At 37.7% G+C, this 26,069-nt stretch overlaps 1 protein-coding gene across 2 annotated transcripts in view; it reads left to right on the top strand.

Annotated features, from left to right (window-relative positions):
- Positions 1-25,859, top strand: part of LOC149553960 (protein EMBRYO SAC DEVELOPMENT ARREST 30-like) — an 86,029-nt gene extending 60,170 nt beyond the window's left edge. For both annotated transcript variants that reach the window (XM_089789294.1, XM_089789295.1), the window contains 5 exons: positions 23,007-23,119; positions 23,363-23,453; positions 23,717-23,845; positions 23,989-24,542; positions 24,692-25,859. In XM_089789294.1, coding sequence (XP_089645420.1) covers positions 23,007-23,119; positions 23,363-23,453; positions 23,717-23,845; positions 23,989-24,542; positions 24,692-25,160 — 1,356 coding nt within the window. In that variant the 3' untranslated portion in view covers positions 25,161-25,859. The remainder of the gene's footprint in view (positions 1-23,006; positions 23,120-23,362; positions 23,454-23,716; positions 23,846-23,988; positions 24,543-24,691) is intronic.
- The last annotated feature ends 210 nt before the right edge of the window (positions 25,860-26,069 follow it).

Raw genomic sequence — 26,069 nt, 5'->3', positions numbered from 1 at the left:
TGCCTCATCCTGTTCTTTCTCCCATTTGAACGATTCTCCTTTGCATGTTAATCTGTCCAGCGGGTATGATACTTTGGCAAAAATTTTGATGAGCCTTCTGTAATAACCTGTGTCCCAGCAAAGATTTTACCTCTGTTACATTGGTGGACGACTACATTTCCAATATGACTCTGACCTTGTCCGGATCTGTCTTAAGCCCTCTTTACAGACTATATGCTCGAGCAGTCTTCCCTGTAGAACCATGAATCTGCATTTCTTCGGATTCAAGGCTAGTCATGCCCATCGACATCTCTCCATACATTCTCCCAATGCTGCCAGATGTTTGTCCTCGGTGTTGAATATTGACCAATCATCCAAGAATGCCTTAAAGTTTCTGGCGGACATTTTGTCAAAGATGTGCAGTATGATTCGCTGGAATGTAGTAGGCGCATTGCACAACTCGAATGGCATCCAGTCGTATGCGTACACCCCATCTTCTATGACAAATGTCATTTTTAGTTTGTCCTCTGCTATGGAAATTTGATTGAATCTGGAAAACCTGTCCATAAAGGAATAAATTTCATGTCCTGCGACTTCTTCCAATATACTGTCCGTAAATGGAATCGGGAAGGGATTCTTGATTGTGACTGCATTTAGGCATTTGAAATCAACGCATATTTGGATCTGGGTGGTGTCCTTCAGTGAGATTACTATGGGTGACACCCATTCACTTGTCTGTACCTTGAAAATAATACCGGCTTCCAGCATCTGGTTGATCTCTTTTGTAACCCGTGCCGCGTAGTTCTTGTTCATCTTGTAGGGTGGCTTCCGTATGGGAACTGCACCTTCGACTAATAGAATGTAGTGTACACACAACTCCGACGGTACTAAGGAATAAATTTCATGTCCTACGACTTCTTCCAATATATTGTTTGTAAATGGAATCGGGAAGGGATTCTTGATTGTGACTGCATTTAGGCATTTGAAATCAACGCATATCCAGATATGGGTGGTGTCCTTCAGTGAGATTACTATGGGTGACACCCATCCACTTGTCTGTACCTTGAAAATAATACCAGCTTCTAGCATCCGGTTGATCTCTTTTGTAACCCGTGCTGCGTAGTTCTTGTTCATCCTGTAGGGTCGCTTCTGTACGGGAACTGCACCTTCGACCAATAGAATGCAATGTACACACAATTCCGGCAGTACTCCTTTCAGATCTTTGTATGTCCATGCGAATACGTCTTTGTATTCCAAAAATATCTTGAATGTCGCTGCTTTGAGTACTGGATCCCAGTTATCTCCTACCAGTATGTTCTTTGATTTTGCTTCATCCCGCAAGTTCATAGTTTGCAGTGTGGCTTCGTTGTATTTGATTGGCTCCCCCTCAGTGAATACATGGGTGGGTGTTTCATCTAGCGGCGCATCCCCCTCTTTTACTTCCATAAATTCTCTTGGAAATCCGTCATCACTATGTCCTTCCTCTATCGTCAGTATGTTGCAACTCTAAAACAGTTCATAGTCCTCTATCTGCCAGTGGTAGAGACCGTTCACCCAATCCAAATTGTCGCCTCCTTCCAACTCTGGTTTCATACATTGCCTCCTTCATCCTCTTCTTCTTCGGAATCTGATGATAGAGCCTCTTCTCCGACCATTTGGGTGTGTAAATCGATGACGTATTTCCGCCCTTTGCTTTCAAGTGATAGAGTATTTTTCTTCCAGTCGTGCTTAACTCTCGCTTGTATCAACCACCCCCGGCCCAGAATGGCATCATACCCTTTCCTCTTCAACGGGATACACGATGAAATCAAGTAGGAATGGTTGTGTTCCAATCGTCACTGGTTGTGCTGTTAGGACTCCCAACAGTTTGATTTCGTGTTGGTCAGCTGTTAGCAACTGAAATGTAGGTGGCCACAACGTTGACTGTCCCAACCTTTTCAAGGTATCCTCTGGTAACACATTGACACCAGACCCTTCGTCCACAGTTGTGTTCGTCAAAATAGTCCCGAGAATTGCCATTTCGACGATTGCCGGATGCCATTTGGATGAAAGGGCTAACAACATTGGATCTTCTGCACTTGCGCCACCTTCTTTCTCCCTTCCTTGTTCTGCTGGTAACTTAGTAGTTGGAGCTATGTTCGTGAGTGCCGTACAGAGTTGAGGCATAGTGAGCAACAGATCATTTATTTTGACGGGTACCTCGGTTTGTAATATTTGCTGTACGATGTTTTGTTCTGCGCAGCTCCATGCGGAGGTACTAGTAGTGTCCTTCAGGTGTGCTTTCTCTACCTGCATTGCCTTTTGAATCTTTGCACGCGCTTCCTCTAGTCTCTTCTTTTCTTCTGTCGGGTCGGGGTACATTTTCGCTTGCTTCCGTGTGATGGCCAAAACCTCCTCTTCGTCTGTCCCGATGGTGATCAAATTTACTCCCAACTTCGGGCACTTAGCATCTTCATGATCGTCGGGTCCACACCACTTACATAATACTTTCGGTGTGTTTGCCGTTGTACAGTCACGGGCAAAGTGGCCCCACAAATTACATGCTCGACATTGAATTATGGGCCGACTGTTTGCATCGTACTAAATTCGACTCCTGCTGCCATTATTGTTGTTGCCATTGTTGTTGTTGTTCTGTCCTTGCCGATTATTTTTGTATCCTCCCGACGTGGCACCCTCGGTACTAGTGTTCCCACTCCCTCCTGACGCGAAAACTTCCTGTGTTAGGAACACTTGCTAAGAACCTCGTGTTTTCAAATTGAAAGGGCATTCCTTAGTGGAATGTCCTATGATTTGGCAAATCTCGCAAAATTGGTCCTTCGAACAAGATCCCTTCGTATGGCCTTCTTTCTTGCACTCGGTGCACTAGAGCTCATTTCCCTTGGTCTCCTTCTACATGTTCTTGAATTTTTTCATCATCCGAATCATATCCTTTAGGAGGGCACGGACCTACTTGCTGCCCTTTTCGTCATCACTGCTCTCTTCTTCTGAAGACACGTCGTCTGAATCAGACGAGCTACTCTTCTTCTTCTTTTTCGTCTTCTACTCACTTTCTAGGTTCATTGCTTGATTGTATGCTTCCGTGTATGATGATGGCAGCACAATCTTCATCTTCTTCCGCAACTTCAGGTGCAGGCCTTCAATGAACCATCTTTTTTGCAGTCCATTTGCCGACTCATTTTTCATTTTATCTATCAAATCTTTTCATTTCCTTGCGTAGACTCGAACCGTTTTATTTTTCCCCTGTTTTGTATTGTATATCTCCGCTACAATTTCATTGTCGTCGTGTAACAATTGAAATTCTGTAATGAACTCCTTTTTGATGTTGTTCCAATTGTTTAGCTTTTGGGCATTTGTATCAGCGAACCAATCGATTGCAACACCCCGTAGGGTGGCGGGGAACTGCCAAACCCATTCGTTTGTATCTATTATGCCATTTGCCCTCCAAATCGTTTCACATGTTTTACAATGTCGAATTGGATCGGCTGCTCCATCACCATCAAATTTCGGCAATTTTTCTTTTGGTCCTGCCATTATTACTTGATGTTGTGTAGGGGTGTTGTTTGGTACTGCAACACCAACGCTTTGTATTCTGGCACCATCACTTTGTATCCCAACACCAACACTTTGTATCTTAACACCAATGCTTTGTACTCCAGTACCAACGCTTTGTATCTCGATTTTGTATCCCGGCAGCTGTGCTTTTTGGTGAAGAAAGGTCTCTGTTAAGCGAATTTGTCCGTTCTGGAAGTGTATCCTGGACGAAGAGTTCACTCCATGCTCGTGCTCCCTCGGCACTCCGAGCCGTGCGAGTTGATTCCCTTCTATCTGGATTCTTTTCCCTCGGCGAATTAGGCTCAAAAACCCTTCCCTTGCTTCTTCCACCAATTCCACCCGCTGTTGAGTCTCCAACAATTCTTCAGTGCTTTGGTGTCCGTCGGTAGTCTTCTGAAACCTCCTTCTGTGCTCGGCTTGTTGTGCCAAGATTAAATTTTCTTGCGCAATACGTATTCCATCCTTTCCCTTTATCTTATTTCGATCCTTGTTAAGTTGATTTGGCATTAATCTTCATTCCTCCCTCCTTCTAGGTTCATGGGGCAACGGCTCCAAATGTTTACTGTACTAGGTGAATGAATTAGTGCATACGGACGATAGATAAGAACAACAAAACTCCTTTTATTACTCGCATATGCCAAGAGATTACATACAGATAATGATTACAACCAGAGAAATAAACCAAAAATTTCAAGAACAAAAACACTCGATTTCTACTATCCTCAATCAAATGACATCATAATATTCAGAAAATAACATGCTACAACCACAGGGGCATTTCCACTATAGTAAGTTGCAAGCCAGAGCCATCATATGCCATTAGAACTGCCCCTAGTAACCCCTTTATGTCTTCTTTATATTGAGAAGTTTAACCGGCCTAGAAGGTTCTAGAACCATCTTTATATTAGTTTTTCCCTACATTGGAGTATGCCTAGAATATGCCACCAAATGAGTTTCAACAATTATTGGAGTATTTGAAAGGATTTTTTTTTGTCCTAAGGTATCGTAACTTTCAGAGGCCATGCCTTGTGAACCGTGCATCCTATTTTCTATTGTAGCCACTTTTCGGAAACCTCATAAAGTGCTCTACAACTTGAACTGTGGAGAGTTTTCCCAGACAAGTTTTGACCCCCTTTCGGAGCCTCTAAGGCCTTCAAAACTGAGTTTAAAAATTCAATATTTTCAAAACATAACTCGATCTTTCCATGGAATTTTACCAACATGCTTATATATCCAATATGAACTTTTAGGGAAGTAATTGGAACAATCTCTATTGAAATGAAGAACTTACAAAAAATAGTTAACTTGCCAAAAATAACCCTTATTAAAAAACTAGACAATCTTTTCGGGCTATGTTACTGGATGGTCTCTGCCACCCTTGGATGTGGATGCATTCTGTTGCTGATGCGGAGGCAGATGTTGACTTGGTGCACACAGGAAGCACTGCAGTGCCATGTGGATGTGTGTCAGCACATCTTCAAAGCATCCACAGGGTGCTGCAATGCTTTATGTGGGTATCCTAGGGCATCCGGACGTGCCCAGGGCCTAGGATACCAAAAAAATACCCAAAAGCAATTTTTTTTCGTTGCTCACTTAAAACATGTGCTAACTTATCTTTGAAATTCAATACTTTTCTTTGCAAACTCATCCTTACTATTAATCAGATTTGCCAAATCTTGTTTCAATAGAAATTTGTGGTGTTTGTAGCAGAGGTTAAAAAGCTGTGTTAGGGTATGTTCAGTTGATGACACAGTTATCATTTAATGCAATGGTTTTCATATCATATAAAGTGCTGGAAGACATCGTTGTATCATAGGTTGTATTTGATAATCATAGAAATGAATAAATATGAACATTGTACTTTGCTGTTGATGGGTACTTTAGCTCCACAGAGCATTGTCCTCCAGATGCAGATCATTTAGGTTTTGTGAGTGAAGAATTGCAAGGGGATAAATCAGATTATTTGCTTACTGACAGCAGTAACATATGTCCATATCCTTCTTACATGTCAGTGTTCATACATGGCATTGGCAGCGATATAATATCTTCATATGATGGCACTTCATGCTTGGCAATGGGACTTAATAAAGATATACAATAAGGAAATTGTTTGGTAGCCAAAGAAATTGCATCATCATTTTACAACTTTAGTGGATTCAGCCCTTGAACCAAATCTTGGTGTAGTCATTATGCTTAATGACATTACTAATCTAGATTCATTTACGTACAGGGATGCTCATGTGGGGTCATATATAAAAATTGTTCCAATTTATAATTGTGGTTTTGCATTATTGTTGACTCAATTCTTTACCCACAAGAGTACTTACATGATGCTATTGTGTGGGGTTTTGGTTTGAGGCATTTCTTCTTTGGAATTATGGCAATATGCTTTATATTCTTGGGTCTTATCATGTTTACTTCAATTTAGAGCAATGGAGATTTGAAGATGCACCAATACTTCTCTAGGATCTTGAAATTAAATGGTGTATTGGATCCTAATCAAATTTGATTCTGGTGATTGCTTGGGGAAAGCAATCTTGGGGTGGGAAGACTAGTAATGTCCCCAACATGGAGCCAATGAATTAATAAAAGGGGAACGAGTTGTTTTTCTGAATCACTTAAGTTCCTACTTTTCAGTTATGTACATGGGGCCATTTTAAGTAGCAAGCTATGTGTTTTTCTTTCTCTTTGTCGAGTTTATCTTACAACCAATTTGGTTGCTTCCTTGACAAGGCATGCTCAAGTGTTTTAGTAACTTGCCAACGGTTGGCTTCTTTTAAGGGGAAGAAAGAAAAGGTATGCCTTTTTGAGGCATTGAGATCTATTATAAGGAATCACATAGAGAGGAGCAACTCATTTTTGATCAACTATTATTATTTTCTCCTTCTCTGCTAAACAAAATTATAGCTACCATTTTCAGGACACCAACCCTGGAGAAGGCGAAACCCCTGAAGCTTCTATATCAGACGCAAACCCAGATCATAATATTTGCTCACAACCTACATATTCTAGCGTTTCATATATAGAAGGAAGGAAAAACCACCATTCATAAACAACAACAATACTTCCAGGCTCATACATCAGGATTCAAAGGAATACAAAGCAACAAAGTCAGTTGTTTATCATCATCTAAAGGCAATGACCTGCTCTAGAAGCGTAGCTGCAATATGTGAGAGGAAAAAACTTCACAAAACTGCTGGTTACAAGCGATGGATTACTCTGAATGACTTGTTTTAAGGCTTCCATAGCGTTTGTGTTAAGGCTGGGTATGAATAGTAAATACTGAATATTTCTCTTGTGTGAGTTTGCATGTAGAAAAGTTGTGTACCTCAATACTAAGCCTTTAAGAAAAACAATTTCCTTCAAGATTCTATTATTTGTTCGTTATATGAAATTTGGTGAATACCATAGTAACACGAAGTTGCATCCCCCCCTTTTTACCCCACATCTCAAAGACAAGGACTCACTAGGGACTTGAAGACAATGTCCCCCCATCCCCAGTGGTGCCACCAGATTCCACCATCTCTGTTGAGGATGGGGTGACGTCATAGTGTTGACCATTTTCTTATTTGACTATTTATGTTCAATGTTCGATGTTCCATGTTCCAATTCAATGTAATGCTCAAGTGTTTACTCTTTTACATCTTTATAACTTATATTGGAATACATCTTTTCATAACTACCCGATGAACAGCATAAACAACCCCCCCTTGTCCCTTGCCTCCATCCCCCACCGTCTCCAAATCAAAGCCCCTCTGTCCCCCCATCCAGGCACTTGTCCCCCGTTCCCTACCCCCTAGGGTAGTGTAACTTTGGTAAATACAACCAATGACAAATTGGTAATTTCTTTTGAACCTCAGATTAAAGGATATTTCATGATCATCATCCATCAAAGAGGAGAATATATATGAAGAAATTGCAAGCAGATTTCATAAGAGAAATTCAAATGATCACCATCATTGAAGAAGCTATTCTCACGGTGGAATCTTGTTTGTTTGGAGGTTAGTGCCTCTCAACAGAAGAGATTGGTGTCTCTTGCTAAGTTCTTAGTTGGCCGGATTAGTGTCTTGAGTGGGTTGGTTCTTACAAAGATTTGTAAATAGAACTTTATTGTTGGCTAGATTTGGACAATATATCCAAAAAATCCTTCTCTATTGTTCTTCCAAATGGGTTTCCACATCTTGTGTTCTGAATTGGTGTGATTGCTATTGCTATGGTTGTTAACTTTTAAGCAAATAAATATTGTCTACCCCCCAAATATAAGTGTGTGTTCATCAATTAGTTCAAAGTTGGTTCTTTCAAGAATGCTCTAATTGCTAGAAGCTAGATCTCAAAAGCACACATGATGAGTCAAGAAGATTGCTCTTCAAGAATAGCTCCATTTTAAAATGAAACAAACTACGCATTTTAGAACACAAGGATGTGGACTTATCTAATCGCTTTTTGCTTTGATATTTTTCAATTAATGGTGAATGGTCTATCAAGTCCATAGAGAGATCTTGTTGGAAAGAAGGTGAGTCAAAACAATGCGAAGACCATGAATGCTATTTAGTGTGATCTATCCAAATCAAATTCACATTGTAATTTGAGGGAAAAAAATTTGGTACATTTACAAAAGTGATGCCAAAGTTAAAAAGGCCAAGCTTCAAACTGATATAAGATGATTATAAAGCTTGAAGATGGAAGATGAAGAATAAATTGCAGCCCTATCTCCTTTGTGTGGATGAAATCGTCAACACCATTTGAGGACTTGAAAACATTGAAGATACTGTGACTGCAAGATAAGATTGATGTTTTTGCCATTGAAGAAATGAAATTTTTGGATTAACTAACAACGCGTTGCATGGGATAAAGTACACGTGCTTTCACTTGTATGAGCTGTTATATTGTGCTTTGCAATGAGAACAAGTCCAAGTGAAATTTCCCCCGCCTAGAAGTTGCACTATTTCCACATATTTCCAAAAGGGAGAGTGTGGTCCGTTTTGAAGTGGGGTTGGCTCTCAGAGTTGGAAGTGCTTGCCATTTTAATACCTAATGCAAGTAATTCTATAAACATGGATAGACAAAACCACCAATGAAATTGAAAAAGTAGAAAAAAACTAGAGAATTCATTTCAATTTGTAAAATTATGTGAAAATAAAACAATAAAAACAACAAAAAACCTTACCTTTTTTGGTTGAAATCTCCTTTGCAATGTCTAAGGGAATAAATCAACACTTGCAAATGCATATGAATAGCATACAAACTTGCCTTGAGAATGCAACAATCAATATTTAACTCTTTTTATGTATGATGGCAAACAAAAAAGAGAGTATAATAATGGAGCAATTTTTATTATTATTCTATTCAGCATAAGTGAAATAGGTTCTATCAAAGCAATATTGTAGTATTTAGTAAAATGGTTATGTAGCTTTCTTTTAAGTCTATCAACTAGTTTTTCGTAACCTTCTATTCTTTAAGTTGTTTAGGTAGTTTAGTAACTTTCTATTCTATCCTTAGTTCTTGATCATTTTCATTATGGAAAGATCTTTTTGTGATTGCTTATTTAAGTAGTATTCATCTCCTTTTTAACATTGAATATGAATTGATTCATGATATTAGAGCATAGGTTGTTTTTGTGGTGAGGGGTTTAATCACTCGAGAAATTTCCTCTCCTCGATGAGGAACTTTCTAGAAGTTTTTTGCTCGATTTTTTAACAAAATGATCATGGTTTTTTTTTGGTGATTGCTTATAGAAAAAAATTTGCGATTTTTCCTGAACATTTTGTGAGAAATTTTCAAGGAGATTTTTTGCTCAATTTCTTAATAAATTGAGGATTTTTAGTTTTTGTTTATAAAAAAATTGTGGTTTCTGCAGTTGTCTTTACTGTTTTCTCTCCACGAAGAAGATTTGTTTATAGATCTACAAGGGCTCTCTAATCTTGTGACTGAAGTTTGCTTGTTTTTTGGGATCATGGAGAGGTTTTTTATGATTTTTTTGTAGAAGTAGTCGTTTTCTTTTTCCGCTTTTTGATGATTTTAAACAAAATTGTGGGTTTTTTTACTATTTTTTTTTCAAAATGAAGGGTTTTTCACTATCTCACAAAATTGTGTGTGACCTCAGCATCACATCTAGGGTTCAACGATTTTTTAATGAAATCATGGTGTCGCTTTTTAGCAACATCTTTTGATGATTTTTTGCAAAATTATGGCTTCAGAGTTTTATTTTTATTTTATCAAAACAAAGTTGAATATTTTTGAGAAGTTGATAGGTTTCTAGATAATGGGAGGGATGGTTTGGTTACTTGGCATTATGTTGGAAGGCACTTAGCTTGTTCTTGTTCTTGGTCATGTACAAATTTTTTTGTAGATAGAGGTTGGCTGATCAAGAGTCCAACCAGAGAGGGTCTCAACAACAGGTTAAATATTGCAGAATATTCTGAAGAGTAGTGAAGCTTCTATATGCATTTGTGGCCAAATGACTTGTAGATTATGTCAAGTCTTTTGTAGGATAGTTAGTAGAATGACCACTAAGGGATGGCATTAAAGCAATATTGTAATATTTACTATAGTAGTCATGTAACTTTCGTTTAAGTTAGTCAGTCAATTCTTAGTAAGTCTATGTTCTTTAAGTTGTTTTGTTTGTTTAATAGCTTTCTATTTTGTTTTTAGCTCTCAATTGTTTCCATAATGGAAATATCTTATATTTGAACAAAAAAGAAATTAAAATAAGTAGAAGTGAAATATGGTCCGGATTTGGCTGGTGCTGAATTTTTGGGCAGAATTTGCCCCAACCCTACTAAGTTCGCAGGGCTAGACCTATAGTCGGATTTCAATGCCCATCTCGGACCCATAGCGAACCTGGTGCTTGGTCTGAACCAGGCCATAACTTGAGGGGCTAGTGGGAGGGAATTGGTAATATTTCTCTATAACAACAAATAAACGGTCCAAGAAACTCACTTGCTCTTGTCCTAGACAAACAACATGAACATAGATTGAGAAAGCCTCTTCATATTGAGCCCTAACTTAACCAAAACTTGCTGGAAAGAGAAACTAGGACACTGATCTACAATAACACAAAATCTCCAGATCTGATATGAAAGGTGCTGCTTTTAGAGCGGAAATGATTATGGATATCATCAAACTCAACATATGAATGTTGCTTCACCCAAATTTAGCGTGAAGACTACTAATTAGGGCTAGGTGACCCCGCTACAAGTGACATATTCCTCAAAAACTAGGTGCCTTAACCCTATATTTCCCACACCCTCCATGGTGTTTATGGCTCAGAAAATTTGATGGTAGGTCTGCTTTGTGGTCAGCAACTGTCCTCAATGTTAAATTGCCTATAAGATGAAGGAAGATGATTCCAAATGGTCATACAAGATGAATTGAACTCATGGATAATATACCACATGAAATAACCAAGAGGTATGACATGGAAATGGAAAGTATGGCTCTTGTAGAAGTAAGAATCCTCCAATTCCTACCTATCGTTTCAAACACTAGCGCAACAAATGAAATCACACCAAAGTTTGTTCTTAAAATACGCCAAAGATTTTTATATTTGCATCTCAAACTGCAACCTTGATTCGAAACACAATGGAGATCTCTATATGAAATCACTCAATTGTTGGGGCTTTCCATCCCCAAAACCAACAACTCCAAGAGATTTTTTGTCCTCAAAAAGCTTTGGAATAACTTAGGTTAATTTTAGTAGCATAGCAATAGCATTCACATGTATAACTCCTCAAATGAGCATCCATTCTCCTTGTCCAGCTTTTTGAAGGGAAATATTCAATTTGAAATTTTAGTAATTCATTTTTTGTGCCCGCAATGACCTTTTTGGAAGATTAGTAACATTTCAATGTGCAAAAAGCCCCTCATGTTGTAGGTGTCACTTAAATATTTAACATTAGAAACTTGAGTGAATATAAACTTTTTTTATCTGAGATGCAAAATGCACGAAAATGATATCAAAATTAAACTTTGATAATCACCAACATGATACTAAGAACTTGGGATGATGATTGGCTCCGATTGGGCGACTTTGCAAAAATAGATTATGTTATGTCCCCAAATTGGTGCATACTTAATTTTTCCCCAATGTAGCAATTCCACAACATAATTTGTATACAAATAGTATTCTGTAATTAAATTATATAATGGCTATTGATTAAAAAATAATAATAAAATCAGCAATTAAGAATGCCACATACTTATATCTATAGCTTTATTTTAAATAATTAACCATAGTAGGGATTGGAGAGGAGAGCATGATTGGGTATTCGAGACATTTGGTGCAACTAAGCCCAAGGGTGTGATATAACACCCCTTTTTCTACAAGTGGTAGGAACTCTTATCCATCCAACATGAGTTGCGCTAATTAGCGGGGAACCCATCTTTGCCCTCCCACTCATGTCTCCTGACTAACCCATACATGATTGCTTCATTTCTTCAGTTCCACTTCCAACAATCGAGAGGAACACACGATAGGGTGACCGAAACATTTACCACAACTAAGCTCGAGGGTGTGATAAACACTCCTTGGTGCACAAGCGACATGAACTTTTTTTGTCCATCCAACATTGCATGGGCTACTTAGATGGGGAACCCGTCTCTTCCCTCTTAATCGTTTTTTCATAGAAACCCCTACTTGATTGTTTCTAGGATAATAGATAGATTAATTTAAATAATTAAAGAATCTAGATAAATTAGCAGATCTTATTATTGTTAGCATGAATGTTAATGGTATTCCTTTGGGGGAGTATCCTGAGCATTGGAGAATTTGTTAGCATGATTGACATGTTGCATTCATGACTGTGTTTGTCATTGATGTCAACATAGTATTCTTTCTGTAAAGATTGATAGAGTAGTGGATAGTGAAAGACGTTGTACGAACTATTTATTGATGATGAGAACAAGTGCAGTTAAGGATATGTTCTACATTGTGTCCTAATGAAGTGGACAAGTGTGCGTGCAGAGAGTCAAAGACATGAGAGAGTTATTCAACAATTACAGAGGATAGTATGCAGATTGAGACCTGAGAAGTGGTTTTTGATGTTTGGATTGTATCTTTTAACAGGGCAAAGTTAGACAGTGACAGTAGACAACCTGGTGATGACGTCAACGAGTGCGCAAGGTCAAAGGTTGCATGAGTGAAACGCTGTATTCCCTGTGAGCCAACAATGTTTTGTAATTGCAAAAGGATGTAATGAATTGTAATATCTTAATGAGGTCCTGTTATAATTGGGAAAGCCTCAAGGCTGACTTAAAGAATTATTTTGAGGATATGGTATAAAGGAAGGTTATTTTGCTTTTGCTGAAGTGGGAAGTGCAAGTGATGCGAATGATTGTGCAAGTGCAAATTGTACAAGTGATGTGTGTGAGCGATCCAAGGGATTATTGGATGCGAGTTTAAAGATCTGGTATTGAGATCTGAAGAGGTTCAGTCTAGTCAAGAGGATAGAGAAGGAGTTCGAGCTATTTCATTTCTATTATTCTACAAGGAATAATACAAAGATCAGTTGGATACTGTGTTCGGTGGTCTTGCCCTGAAGCTGTTTGGACAGTGGGTCCTTTTGCCTTCTACAACTCCTAACAGGGTTGGCATCTCCTAACATGGATTCAAAGTCTCCTAACAGGGACTGATATGTATTGAATGTATTTCATTGGCTCCTAACGAAGTCCATCCTCTTACAAGGAACTCTTATATTAGTACATCATTTTGTGGGTACAATCCCCACCGGGGTTTTCCCTATGATCAAGGGTTTCCCTAGTTAACATATCTTGTGTTATTGTGTATGTGCATCTTCTTATGGTTGCTGGTTATATGGTTCACATGGTTAAAGATTAATAAGGTTGATAAATGTTTTGTTAGTGGGATAATTGATTCACCCCTTGCCCCCCCCCACCAAAACTTTACTTTCTAACAATTATTAATTATATGAAAATACATAACATATTATATGTTAAATAAATGCATTCCTTTATGATTTGAGGTATTGGTGAGCGATGATTGAGTAAATGTTGAATAGACGATTGATAAGTGATGATTAAATAAATACTAGTATGATACATTGGTTGATGATGCATTGATGATTGGAGAATGTACATTTGAAGAGTGATGCTTGATTGCTGAATTGTTTGCTCGCTTGATCCCAAGATTATAATGGATGTGGGTTTTATGATTGCTTGGTTGGACCTTGCCAATTGATTGTTTGCTTGATTCTTGAGGGATTAATGATTGATGGATGAATGAAGGATTTGTCTTCATGGATGAAGGAGTGATGATTGATAGCAATTCTTCAGTGCGTGGAATTAATTCTTCTTTATACTTTATTGGTGAAAGGGTCACCACCTTTCATAAGCATGGAGTCATCACTTTTTGTTATTGCCTTTGAGAATAATGAATTATTCCCCAAATCAATCTCCCTTGGATGTCCTCAAATATGACACCTTCTCCCCTTTATATCTTCCAATGTGAGGGAGAGTCACACCACTTAATCATTTCTTTCCTTTGCAATTGTCACAACCTTTCACAATTACCACCCTTTGAAAGAATCGCAACTCTTCATCATTTGTGCCCTTTGAGAAAGTCACAGCCTTTTTTAATTACCACCCTTTGAAAGAGGCCTTTTGATAGAGTAACTTATTTTCTTTCCATTCCCTTAGTTTTCCTCTAATCTTTCCTTAATTTAACTAGGTGTTGCTTCTTTCTTCCTTCCTCCATATCTCTTTCCGAATGAAGTTCTTTAATTTTAATTATGTAATTTTTTCCTTCTATATATATTAATTTTATTATTATTGCTTACTACAAAATCCTATTTCAAAAAGGGTATTACAGATTGTTCCTCCAAGAAGTTTGGAGAGCTTCCCAAATTTTGGAAAACAATTTTGAACTTGTCACAATGACCCACTTCTCTAACTCTAGTCATTGCTATAGCTAGAAACCCTGTAGTATTGATCCTAGCCTTAGGTACCCCAAAATCTTTGCAGCAATGTTACAAGACTCAGACTTGGCCTGAACTTGGCAAGCTGTTTTTTGGCTCAGATTCAGACTTGGATCAGGCGCCCAGATTTGGTAAATACTCAGTAAATTGGAAAACAAAAGAAATTAAAAGATTCCTCAAGGATTTTAAAACTTGTTTCATGAACCCTTTACTAAATAAATCTTAAAGACAATAATTTCATCCAATAGAAGTTACTTCGAACACATACACAAGTATCCAGTGATAAATAAGTATAAAAGTAAATTTTAGACAGAAAATAATGCAAGATATATAGTGTCACATGCCAACAAAACTCATGGAATATGATATTTACTACATCAAAATAATCAAACAAATATCAAAAACAAAAGTTAGAAGTCTATTTGTCAAGCCTTTAAGGAGCCTATATCACTTGGCACCCAAGTCCTACGTGTGCATCTAAGATGAGTCCTAGATGATGTTGCAGACATGATATTTGCTTGTCTCTTAGTCTCAAGCTCGATGGCAAGATAATCATGGATTATGGTTTTGACTATGAAGATGTAGAGATTTGCAATGAGGGATATGTACTTTGTAGGTTTTATGATCACTACTCATCATTGGCCTATTACTCGCTTTGTATTATATGTTGATGCGGGTTGGGGAGCATCACAAAAATGAGGTTGAGGGTAGCACCCCTTGCAAGGGGTCTGGGGTAAGAGGGGTAGAGAGATAGGTCTAGACCTAGGGGTGAGAGAGGAGAGTGTTGGATAAAGGTACAGTGAGGGAGATGAAGAGTGAAAGGAGAAAGTTAGGTCTAGGGCTCGGGAGATAATGAGAGAGATGTAAGGAAACTTGGCAACAAAGAATATAACCGTTTCCACATAACCCATAATAGATCTGAAATAAACATGGAATTAAAATCCACATGCAAGAGAATAGACAACATACCCACAAAATTGTGACACAAGATATACCCTGGGAAACCCTCATTGAGGGAAAAACCTAGCCTCCAAAAGCATCCATCATCATGTATTATTCAACAAAAATACCATTGCCATACAACCATGGAAGCCTTCATGGCCATAGCCACAACCGAGCAAACTATGTGAACAAGCATGAATCCACACATCCCATGCTATGCTTTCAACCTTCACAAATGCTCCCTTGGCTAACCTGTCAAGCCTTGTCCTGCTCGACTCTTGCCTTTTGTCTTCTCTTTGTCACTCTCACTCTCTATACAACAACTACCCTTGTGGCTGCTTATATAGTAGCAAGTCCCACAAAACCACTAAGTGGTATTACATAAACCATGTGCTAAAACCATGTGCTACCTAACACACTGACCCCACATTTAATATTGGGCATTTAATTTTTTTCCCCAATATTAAATAATTACATGAAATATTATCACAATGTTACAATACAACTCATCAAGAATATTTCATGGGAATGTTTACATGTTGCACGTCCATCTAGGTACAACATTACATAATAAAAATAAAATAATAAAATATAACAATATTATGCAATGTGTGCAACACCCATTATCTCAACAATCTCCCACTTGTTGTTTACATTGCATAGGGTCAATCAATAGCCACATAAATGAACAAGGGAACAATCCCTCCTAGCACATCCACCATCATGGATCAAAATACACCAAGTGCTCCATCCTGGTACCCGCAACAAAATCAAAGTATCCAGCATCTCAATCATGAATGATCTCACCTCCTATTATGCCACTCCCACTGGACATACATAGAAGCCATCCAAAGAGAAAGCCACCCAACCTGTCGCATTAGAAGATCATAAAATCTTGTACCAACTGAAATTCCAAGCACAAATAATCTGATCCAAAGGTAATCACATGTATCCATAGTTGTCAAAATATCCATAGCTGAAATAGCACCCACAGCAAAGTGCCAAACCCATCCAACTATCCATACCTCAAAGGTATAACAAGTGAATCTTATATCACCGACATATCCAATCTATAACCTGCAATCACAAGCCTCAAGAGCAATACCTGCCACATATCTACCAAGAAGCTCCCACTGCAAAAGATAATGTCAAATCTATAACCAATCCACTCAACAACATCTCAAAGAAGTGAATCCATATAGTATCAAGGACATCCACAATACATAAACTAATATCCTGCAAGAACAACTCTCATAACAAGTCTCCAATGCTCTCCCAAGTTCACCACAACCAACAAAAGAAAGAGATAAAGAAATAACCATGTCATCTCTCACATGACATACATGAGCACAAACCAGTGATCACAATCTCTAACCAATCTCAAATCCAATGTAAGCAAAACTGAACATCCAGGAAGATAACCAAGACCAGAGAAACCATGGAAATCATAACCTGTATCATGTCCTTCTACACACACCTCTAGATGTAAACTGTGCAAGTATGATCTCCTCCATAAAACCCCAACAAGAAGCCTCAACAACACCCAAACCATACCATATAACTCATCATGGGTGTAAGCCTCTCACAAGAAGACTAAATTCAATAAAACCATTCCTAAACCAAGGAATAACCATTCCTAATCCAAGGAATATGCCCAATATAAAACCATCTCCTAAACTCAACCAGCATAACAACATATGCATATGGAGATAACCAATGCTAAACCATCTCTCTAATGAACCCTCCAGAACTAACTCATGTGCTGTAGTTCAAGATCCATATCCATGAAAGATAAGCATAAATATAATGCAACTGAGAGAAAATAATGGGCTATACCTCTCAAGTAGCAAACCGTCGAGTAGACCAAGAGTGGGGAATGAGAATGCTCATCAAGATACCCAAGTCTCCAACCAAGACTCATCTAAGAACAATCTCCTCTCAAGTCCATATCAGGTGACTGTCCCTCAGACTTCCTGCTGAAACCATCAACCGTCCCAACAAATACTTCTCTAATCCAAGAGAAATCAGCGTCACCATCGTCTCTAAATATCCATGAGCACCTGTAACCAATCAATCCATGCCAACTCCAAATGCAACATAGCAATATCATGAAGTATCCAGCTTATGATCAGTGTACTCAATACCACGAAACTAAACCAAGATCAATGTCAAAGTTCTAACCATGGCCTCAGGAACATAAACATGACAACATGATCTTACCATCTCAACTAAAAAATAGATAACATGCTCCATATGAACACACCATAACATGTCACAACTCTAAACGCGTATCAAGAGTATACCATGACATAATAATGAAACCATCCTTACACCAAGGATAACATGTCAAATAAAAACATAAACCACACCTTTGCCAAGTACCCTGTGAGTCCTCAAGATGCAACCATCTCCACACACCATGAAGAAAAACCATCTCCACATACCAGGAAGAACCATCTCCATACACCATGAGGATAACCAAGAACTCCATGAGTCCTCAAGATCTAACCATCTTCACACACCATGAAGATAACAAGTGCTCCATGCAAATGTCAAAGACGCTTCTGCAGCAACAGGATCTAAGACAAACCTCTAACATCTGCAAACACTCAATAAATATATCAATGCCAACAACTCCCACTCAACTGTGGTACCAAGTCACCTATGGCATCATAAAATCCATCTCCTATATGAAGATCCAAACTAAACCAGGAACTAATCCTGCACTGTCACCTCATCACTGTCACAAGCTTCCACTAAACCGTGTATCCAAGCTATCCATGACATAATGATGAAAAACCATCTTCTAACCATGAGAATCAACCAAGGCATAAAACCATCAAAGAACTCAAAGTGCACATCATGAGCTCCTCAAAAGAAACCAAATAACCATGATCCTCTACCAAGAAGATATACCACCATAACTGAATCAGAAATCCAAGCTAATAAACATCAAGGATGTACCTGTATAACCAATCATGTCATGCCAAAATCCATGGCACCATGATCACATCCATGAACCGAGCATCTGTCTCTCAAAGTGTCCAACTTGTCAGCATAAAATAGTCAACCACAATCCTCCACCATGACTATCCCTAGTAACAACATCTCATCCCTTCTACATGAAGAAAATAGTAAATCATGTGACTTAGAGCATAGACAACCCAAATCCAAGCCACCAATCTGAATATGCATCAATAATGAAAGATCAATGGGCAAAGACAACCCATAACCAAACTATAAATGCAACCTGTAAGTATAGACCGCTTACAACACTGCACAACTTGTAGACCCAACAAGTCATCATGCATATCCAAACCAAACACTGATAACCATATCATCATGAGACCAAACTGAAATATGAACTGAGTATACAATGACATCAAATCTTAAATCTCCAATGCCATAAACTCACAATGTTACCATAGTCAAAATATATACCATAAACTGTTCAGATAAATATATCAACAAATAAATCATGCCAAACTTGCACCAAATTTGAACCAATGTGTAGAGCTCTCCAAGAGCTTTTCGTTGACTACTTGAAGTCCAAAATTCGACTCCATATGCTCAAGTTATGCCCTAATCCGTGCTCAAAATAAAGAACATCTGTCTTTAGGGCTCTTAAAACCTGACAAAATTTTAAAATCACAAAACTAAACCTATGCCATGTTGTAGTGCTCTGAATTAGCTTTCCAACACATGTAAGAACTCTGAAATTCGATATTCTGAGAGAAAGTTATGGCCATTTTACTAAGACAGTCTTTTTACCATTTTCAGTACGATTTTTCATTTTTTATTTTTTCAGTGACGAAAATTTCGATGGGATTAAATTTGACGGCCATCATAGGCTAAAATCAAAAAACTCTTTCATTTCCTCTGAACATGACCAAACTAGGGCATATTATATATCAAATTTTATGGAAATTTCGACCCGGATCCAATGGTGAGGTCTGTTTTTACCCAGGAGGTCATTTCTACATGCTACCCCCAAAACCCTCATTTAAATGAAACATTCGAAAAAAATCTTTTTCTCTAACAATTTCACATGCCCAAATCTTTTAACATCCCATCATAACAGCAAATCCAAAACCCTCAGATCTGCAATAAAACATTCATATATCTTGCCCTTTCTTTTATCCTCTCATGCATTCTCATGGATTCAATTTAGGGTTACAATAATAAAACCATAGCTCTGATACCACTTGTAAGGAAACTTGGCAACAAAGAATATAACCGTTTCCACATAACCCATAATAGATCTGAAATAAACACGGAATTAAAATCCACATGCAAGATAATAGACAACATATCCACAAAATTGTGACACAAGATATACCCTGGGAAACCCTCATTGAGGGAAAAACCCAGCCTCCAAACATCATCATGTATTATTCAGCAAAAATACCATTGCCATACAACCATGGAAGCCTTCATGGCCATAGCCACAACCGAGCAAACTATGTGAACAAGCATGAATCCACACATCCCATGCCATGCTTTCAACTTTCACAAATGCTCCCTTGGCTAACCTGTCAAGCCTTGTCCCGCTCGACTCTTGCCTTTTGTTTTCTCTTTGTCACTCTCACTGTCTATACAACAACTACCCTTGTGGTTGCTTATATAGTAGCAAGTCTCACAAAACCACTAAGTGGTATTACATAAACCATGTGTTAAAACCATGTGCTACTTAACCCACTGACACCACATTTAATATTGAGCATTTAATTCTTTTATCTAATATTAAATAATTACATGAAATATTATCACAATGTTACAATACAACTCATCAAGAATATTTCATGAGAATCTTTACATGTTGCACGTCCATCTAGGTACAACATTACATAATAAAAATAAAATAATAAAATATAACAATATTATGCAATGTGTGCAACACCCATTATCTCAACAGGAGAGAGTGAGAGAATGCTGATAGGAGCCTGCTGGTTACTGAAACTCGATTAAGTTTGTAATTATAAGATCTCGTAAAACCTAGATTCTGCATTATAACTTCTAGAGATCTGAGACTACTCTCAGACATCTTGCCAATATATACATGAAATATTTTAATATAACCTTTGACTTAAACGTGAAATACTCTGATTAAGAGATTGAGACTGACTTGAAGAAAAATATCAAGAGAATCCTAAATGGCCATGTCAAAAACCAAACAAGCATTGACAGACAAGTTCTTTTTAAAAAAGTAACTAAAATGTCAGATAAACACTTTATAATTTTTTAAAAAACTTTCCACCTCCAATCCTGGCCGTGTCTGGTGAGTCTACCAAGATTCAACCAGACTCAGAGAATCCGAGTCTAGAGTTCTTATTCTTCAATGATTCTGTAACCTCGCCAACCTTATTGATGTTGAAGTCTGAAAATAACATATAATGATATGATTTTATCAAGATCAACAACTTGAAAACAGACCTGTAGCTACAAATTTGAATCTTTCTTATCAAGATTAGGAATGAGAACATGGTTTTGACTAGGACACCTGCAAAGTCTGAAAGAACTTACCAAATAGTTATCAGTTGACAATTGGTCCATCTCATGATTAGAAGTACCTGTGAATTCAATTGTAAATTTGCCAATGAAATCATATGATGGCTGATTGAAATGATATCAGTAACCTTACATTGAACTTCAGATCCATATTCCTCCATGGTACATGTCTACCATCATCATTAATCTCTAAATATCTTTTTTGATGCTCTCTTACATAATTACTAATGAAGTAGCTCCACCATGCTTATGTTGTACTATGATATTCATATGAAATTCATCTAGAGCACATTTGGTGATGCCTGATGTTTGAATTCTAGAACTAATGCTCTCCATACAACAATATCCATTCATGATAGTAATCCTTTCTTTTTGCTGATCCCACAAGATCTACCATCATGCCATGATGATCCAATTCATTATGATTCACTTAGGAAGCAAACCGCCATGGAAACTTTGTTCTTATAATCCTATGAGATTATATTCTTGATGGTTTTACCAAATATTGTCAATGTCCATCCTAAAAAGGATTATGAAATGCTAACTCGACATCCATGCCAAAAAGGGGATTATTAAGAGTTGGGGAGTAGTTCCCATCCTCTTGTCTTGACTTTGTTTCTTTCTTATAACAGATCATTCTCGTCATCCGCTTGCACGAGGCAACACGGAGTCTTTCATCAGACTTCCCTCTCAAATTCATCTTTTTTCCATCTTTAGGAGAGATTTGAAGTGATCTCTCCCAAAAACAGCAGCCATTGGACGCATAGAGCATCATTGGTATGTCCAACGCTCACTCCTTAGAAATAGTGAGACTATAGTTTCCCAATTGTAGACTATTCGCTGCACACATAAGACTCCATTAACTCTAAAAGATTCATTCTCTTGTATGCTTGTGAGTTTTTCGACTCTTGTAATGCTGCCTCTTTCTCTTTCATCTTAGCCCACTGTTCTAAATTTTCCAATTCAGATTCAACAGAAATGTCTTCTATTGACAATTTTTTTTTTCTCGAAACACTTATGGCTTAGGGCCCCATGGCTCCTTGCATTTACACATAAATTTTCCCTCTCCTCATTTCAGAGCCGGGTCATCATTTTTGGAGTGTTAGAATGTGTCTGTTCTTTTCATGTTGAAAGGTCTCGGATGGAAATTTGCTCCTTGGAGTAGCAAGCTTCATGCTTCTTGCCTTGATAGTTTCTTGGAGAGTTAGCGTGTCAGATGCTTTTACCCACCTCGAAGTGGCTCAGTAAGCCTTTCATTGAAAAGGACTAAAAGATCTCTTGGCAAGCTTGACAAATTCTAAAGTTGGGTCACATTTGACTAATTTTATTGTAAAATTAGGTTTCCAAACTTTGCTAAAATTGGTCATATTTGACCATTTGTTTCAAATTAAGTCTATGGCCTTTCTGAACATTTTTCAGGTCTTTCAGTGGGTCTTACTACCTTTTGTTCAGTCTTATTAAATTTTATTTAGCTGGAACAATTTTCTTATCTTTAGGCATCTTTGAGAGTCATTTTATTTCCCTGTGTTTCAACTATATACTTTCAGTAACTAAGAACAAAATTGTTGCGAAGATTTCAAGAATGAAGGAAGCTAGTACTATACAGTATGGGATTCCCCAAGAAAGTTATGAATGTGAAGAAATAAAAATTTCATTTTACAAGTACAGATAAATTTTGTTCATAAATCCAGTGCTACAGAAGATATAGTAAGTCATGATGTGCAATTCAATGTTTTTGTAATCAGCTTGCTATGTATTAGAATGCCTCGGCAATAAAACACCTTGGTCATCTATAGGATTTAGTTTGCTTCATTGAGCATCACGTCTTTCCATAAAGGAAGTACATGTTTTCTACAAGCCAATGTATGAAATACGTTTATTTTAAAGACTATTGAAGATCTAGAAAGCCTTACAATATCATAAACACACACAGACACACATATTTCCTAGAAAAAGTCGGACATTGATTTTTATCAACAATGGAAAAGAATATTTATCTTTATTATGTAAACTGTAGAATATATATGAATGTGCAATAGCTTTACATTTGAGTTAAAAATCTGTTTTTTGATGTTTTTTGATATTTGTGCGCAGCCCATTCTACCGCCAAAGCTGGCGGAATACCAGAGGCTTAGATGCAGAGTAGCATTCCATGCACTTCGTTTTCGACAAGAGATTTGGGAACTTGGCACCAGAATTGTAAAAAGGTAGGAAATGTTATGAGAAAATGGTATCCTAACAATATGTCTTAACCTTGTAAGTGTATCTTTAGTCGTAATCTTACACATACAAAACATTATTGTCATTACATTATAATATCTAAGAAACATTGGTAATTGTGTTATTTTCTTATGTTGTTATTCAACCAGATAGTTTTTGCTTCATTTTTTTTAGTTTTTGCTTCATATTTTTTATGTTTCTTGGTTGAATGCTGTTATTTTTTTCTGTAGATTGCAAGCTTCTGGGAGGCCTTACCTGGTTTATCATCCTGGCCTGGTGAAAGATGCACTTGCTTATCATGGTTGTGCCGAACTTTTTCAGGTGAAATGTCTTGTCCATGTTTTAAAAAAAACATTAACTGTAAATTGAATTTAATATTGGCTACACATGAATTTCTAGATCTGAAGCATATATTTACATTCACCATCTAAGAATGATCATTTCTGTTTGATGAGGGTATTCCTATTTATATTATGGTTGTAACATAAGACTTTATAAGTTTTTGAAGGATGAAGTAGACGCTTCTTTACTGTGTATAGGTGTGGATTTTCACTCCTTTTAACATACGTTCTTGATTGTGATAGGATGTGCATACTGAAATGATACAGCATAGAAGATTGTGGATGATCAAGCATGGCTATGTTCAAGGAAATCTGAGTGTTGATTCAGAAGTTCAGCGTCACGGCGGTTCATGCCCCCTTATGCCTGAAGAGGTCAAGTTAGTAGGAACTAGTTATACTTTACACTATGTTGAATGCCTTCTGTAACGAATACAAGTGAGTTTTTATACATTTTGTTGCTTGTGGTCCACATGTAGCTTAATTCCCTTTAGTAAGTTGAAACTTGTTTATTGCAGGTTGGTATTCTTCTCCGAGCTTTGGGTTATCCTCCCGACACAATAATCTACGTATCAGGTGGAGAAGTATTTGGTGGGCAACGAGTACTGATTCCACTTCGCGCAATGTTCAATAATCTTGTGGATAGAACATCTCTCTGCACTGACAAAGAGTTGTCAGAAATGTATGGTCCAGAGGAGCCACTCATTTTTCCATCTCCACCACCTCCACATTCAGATAATGAGAAATTTAGGCTTGCAGCATGGCAAAAAGCTGGACCCCGTCCTAGGCCTCTTCCTCCACCTGCTGGCAGGCCAAAATATCCGCATGAAATAGAGGGTTGGTGGGGTTGGGTGGCTGAGGCTGACAAAGAACCGGAGCCTACTCCTTTAGATTTTAGAATGCGAGCTCATAAACTTCTTTGGGAAGCTCTGGATTACATCATCAGTGTAGAAGCAGATGTATTCTTTCCTGGATTTGATCGTGATGGTTATGGCCGTCCAAATTTTGCAAGCTTAGTTATGGGGCATCGTATTTATGAGTCAGCTTCTCTCAAAACCTACCGTCCAGACAGGTGAGCAATAATTCATCCACCTGCTTAAAATTTGGCCACTTTTCCATACACAAGTAAATTGCAAATTGCATAAGATGTTGATCAATCAGTAGTTTATTTGGTTATGTATTGTTCTGCTCTGACATAGATTTTACATATTGTAAATCCAGAAAAGTCATTGTCAAGCATTTTGATGACATTCGTGATCACATTTACAAGCCAAATCATACTTGGTTAGTTTCTGTCCGGCAACATCTAAATAGCAGTGCCTATGAAAGTGGCATTATACAAATGTCTCTCAATGCAAAACCACTCTCCTTTCTTTCTCATCCTCTGCCTGAGTGTGCCTGTCGAACATCTAAAGACGATCAAATTTCAGTTTTCAATTTGAGTTCTAGAAAAGATTCTATGGGTCGGTTATTGTATGGAGGTGAGGACCTTTGTCCTGAGTGGATGAGCCATGGGATCATCTCTTCAGGAGAGAAGGAAAAGGATGAAGATGATGACTCTGAAGATGCTGAGGTAAATTCAGGGCAGGTTAAAGATATATTCAGTGGAAATAGTTCAGAAGAAACTGGTGGTAAATTAGAAGAAAATCAACCGATGGTACAGGATGAAGAAATGGATGTAGATGATTAAGAAGCAGGATAAGATTTAAGGTTGAAGGTGAACAATTTGTTTTTACAATATAGGAATGAAAATGGATTCTCAGGCTAGTATATGCTGCAGCTTGTCACTGCTTGATCTTATCTTTGACATGATTAAAAGAATGCGTTCAGATGGTTGCAGATCAATATGATTTATTTCCAGTCAGGATTACTTTTAGTCCTGTTGTATGTCCAGATCTCAGAATTCCTGATATTACCCAATTCAGTTCATAGGAATGCAGAAAGTTGTCTAAGCAGATCTCGTTGACGGCAGTTTCAGGATTTACACATTTTATGTGATGAAGATTATGCTGTACATAAGTTCTTATTATCATACTTCAGCTGCGCATGCTGCTTGTTTGGTGCATATGCAAATTTCCAAAGTTGAGCAGCCTAAATGCTGGAATGCCTTTAGTACTTGAAGGGCTTTTTTGACTTAAGCTAGGCCACTATTGATTCGGTTATTCTATGGAGCATGGCTACAATTTTTGATACTGGGTGCTCCATTCTTGTCAATGTGCACAAAGAGTGCATTAAAGACATATGGTCATAAATTTAGGTGTCCATTCTTCGAAGAGAACCTTGATTTTGAATATTTGTGGGGAGAAGAAAAAGCTGTGCAATTATATGATATAAATTTTGGTGTACAACACAGGAATGGATGAAAATATTTGGTTGATTGAGATTACAAGCAGCCTTACAAAAAGTGGAAAGGCAATTCTTATTGTTAGTTTCCCCTTCTTTTCTTTAATCCGGCCTAATATATTTTAAATGATTGCTGTATTGTATTAACATAATCACAATTCACCTAGATACGAACACCTACTTGAAGGCCTTCAATATATTTTAAATGATTGCTTTATTGTATTCACATAATCACAATTCACCTTGATACGAACAC

The sequence above is a fragment of the Cupressus sempervirens genome, chromosome 6, assembly GCF_028749045.1.
Source record: "Cupressus sempervirens isolate cs-2001-9-10 chromosome 6, ASM2874904v1, whole genome shotgun sequence".
Classification (NCBI taxonomy): domain Eukaryota; kingdom Viridiplantae; phylum Streptophyta; class Pinopsida; order Cupressales; family Cupressaceae; genus Cupressus; species Cupressus sempervirens.
The sequence above is the reverse complement of the archived record's forward strand: the minus strand, read 5'-3'. Positions and strand labels throughout refer to the sequence as shown.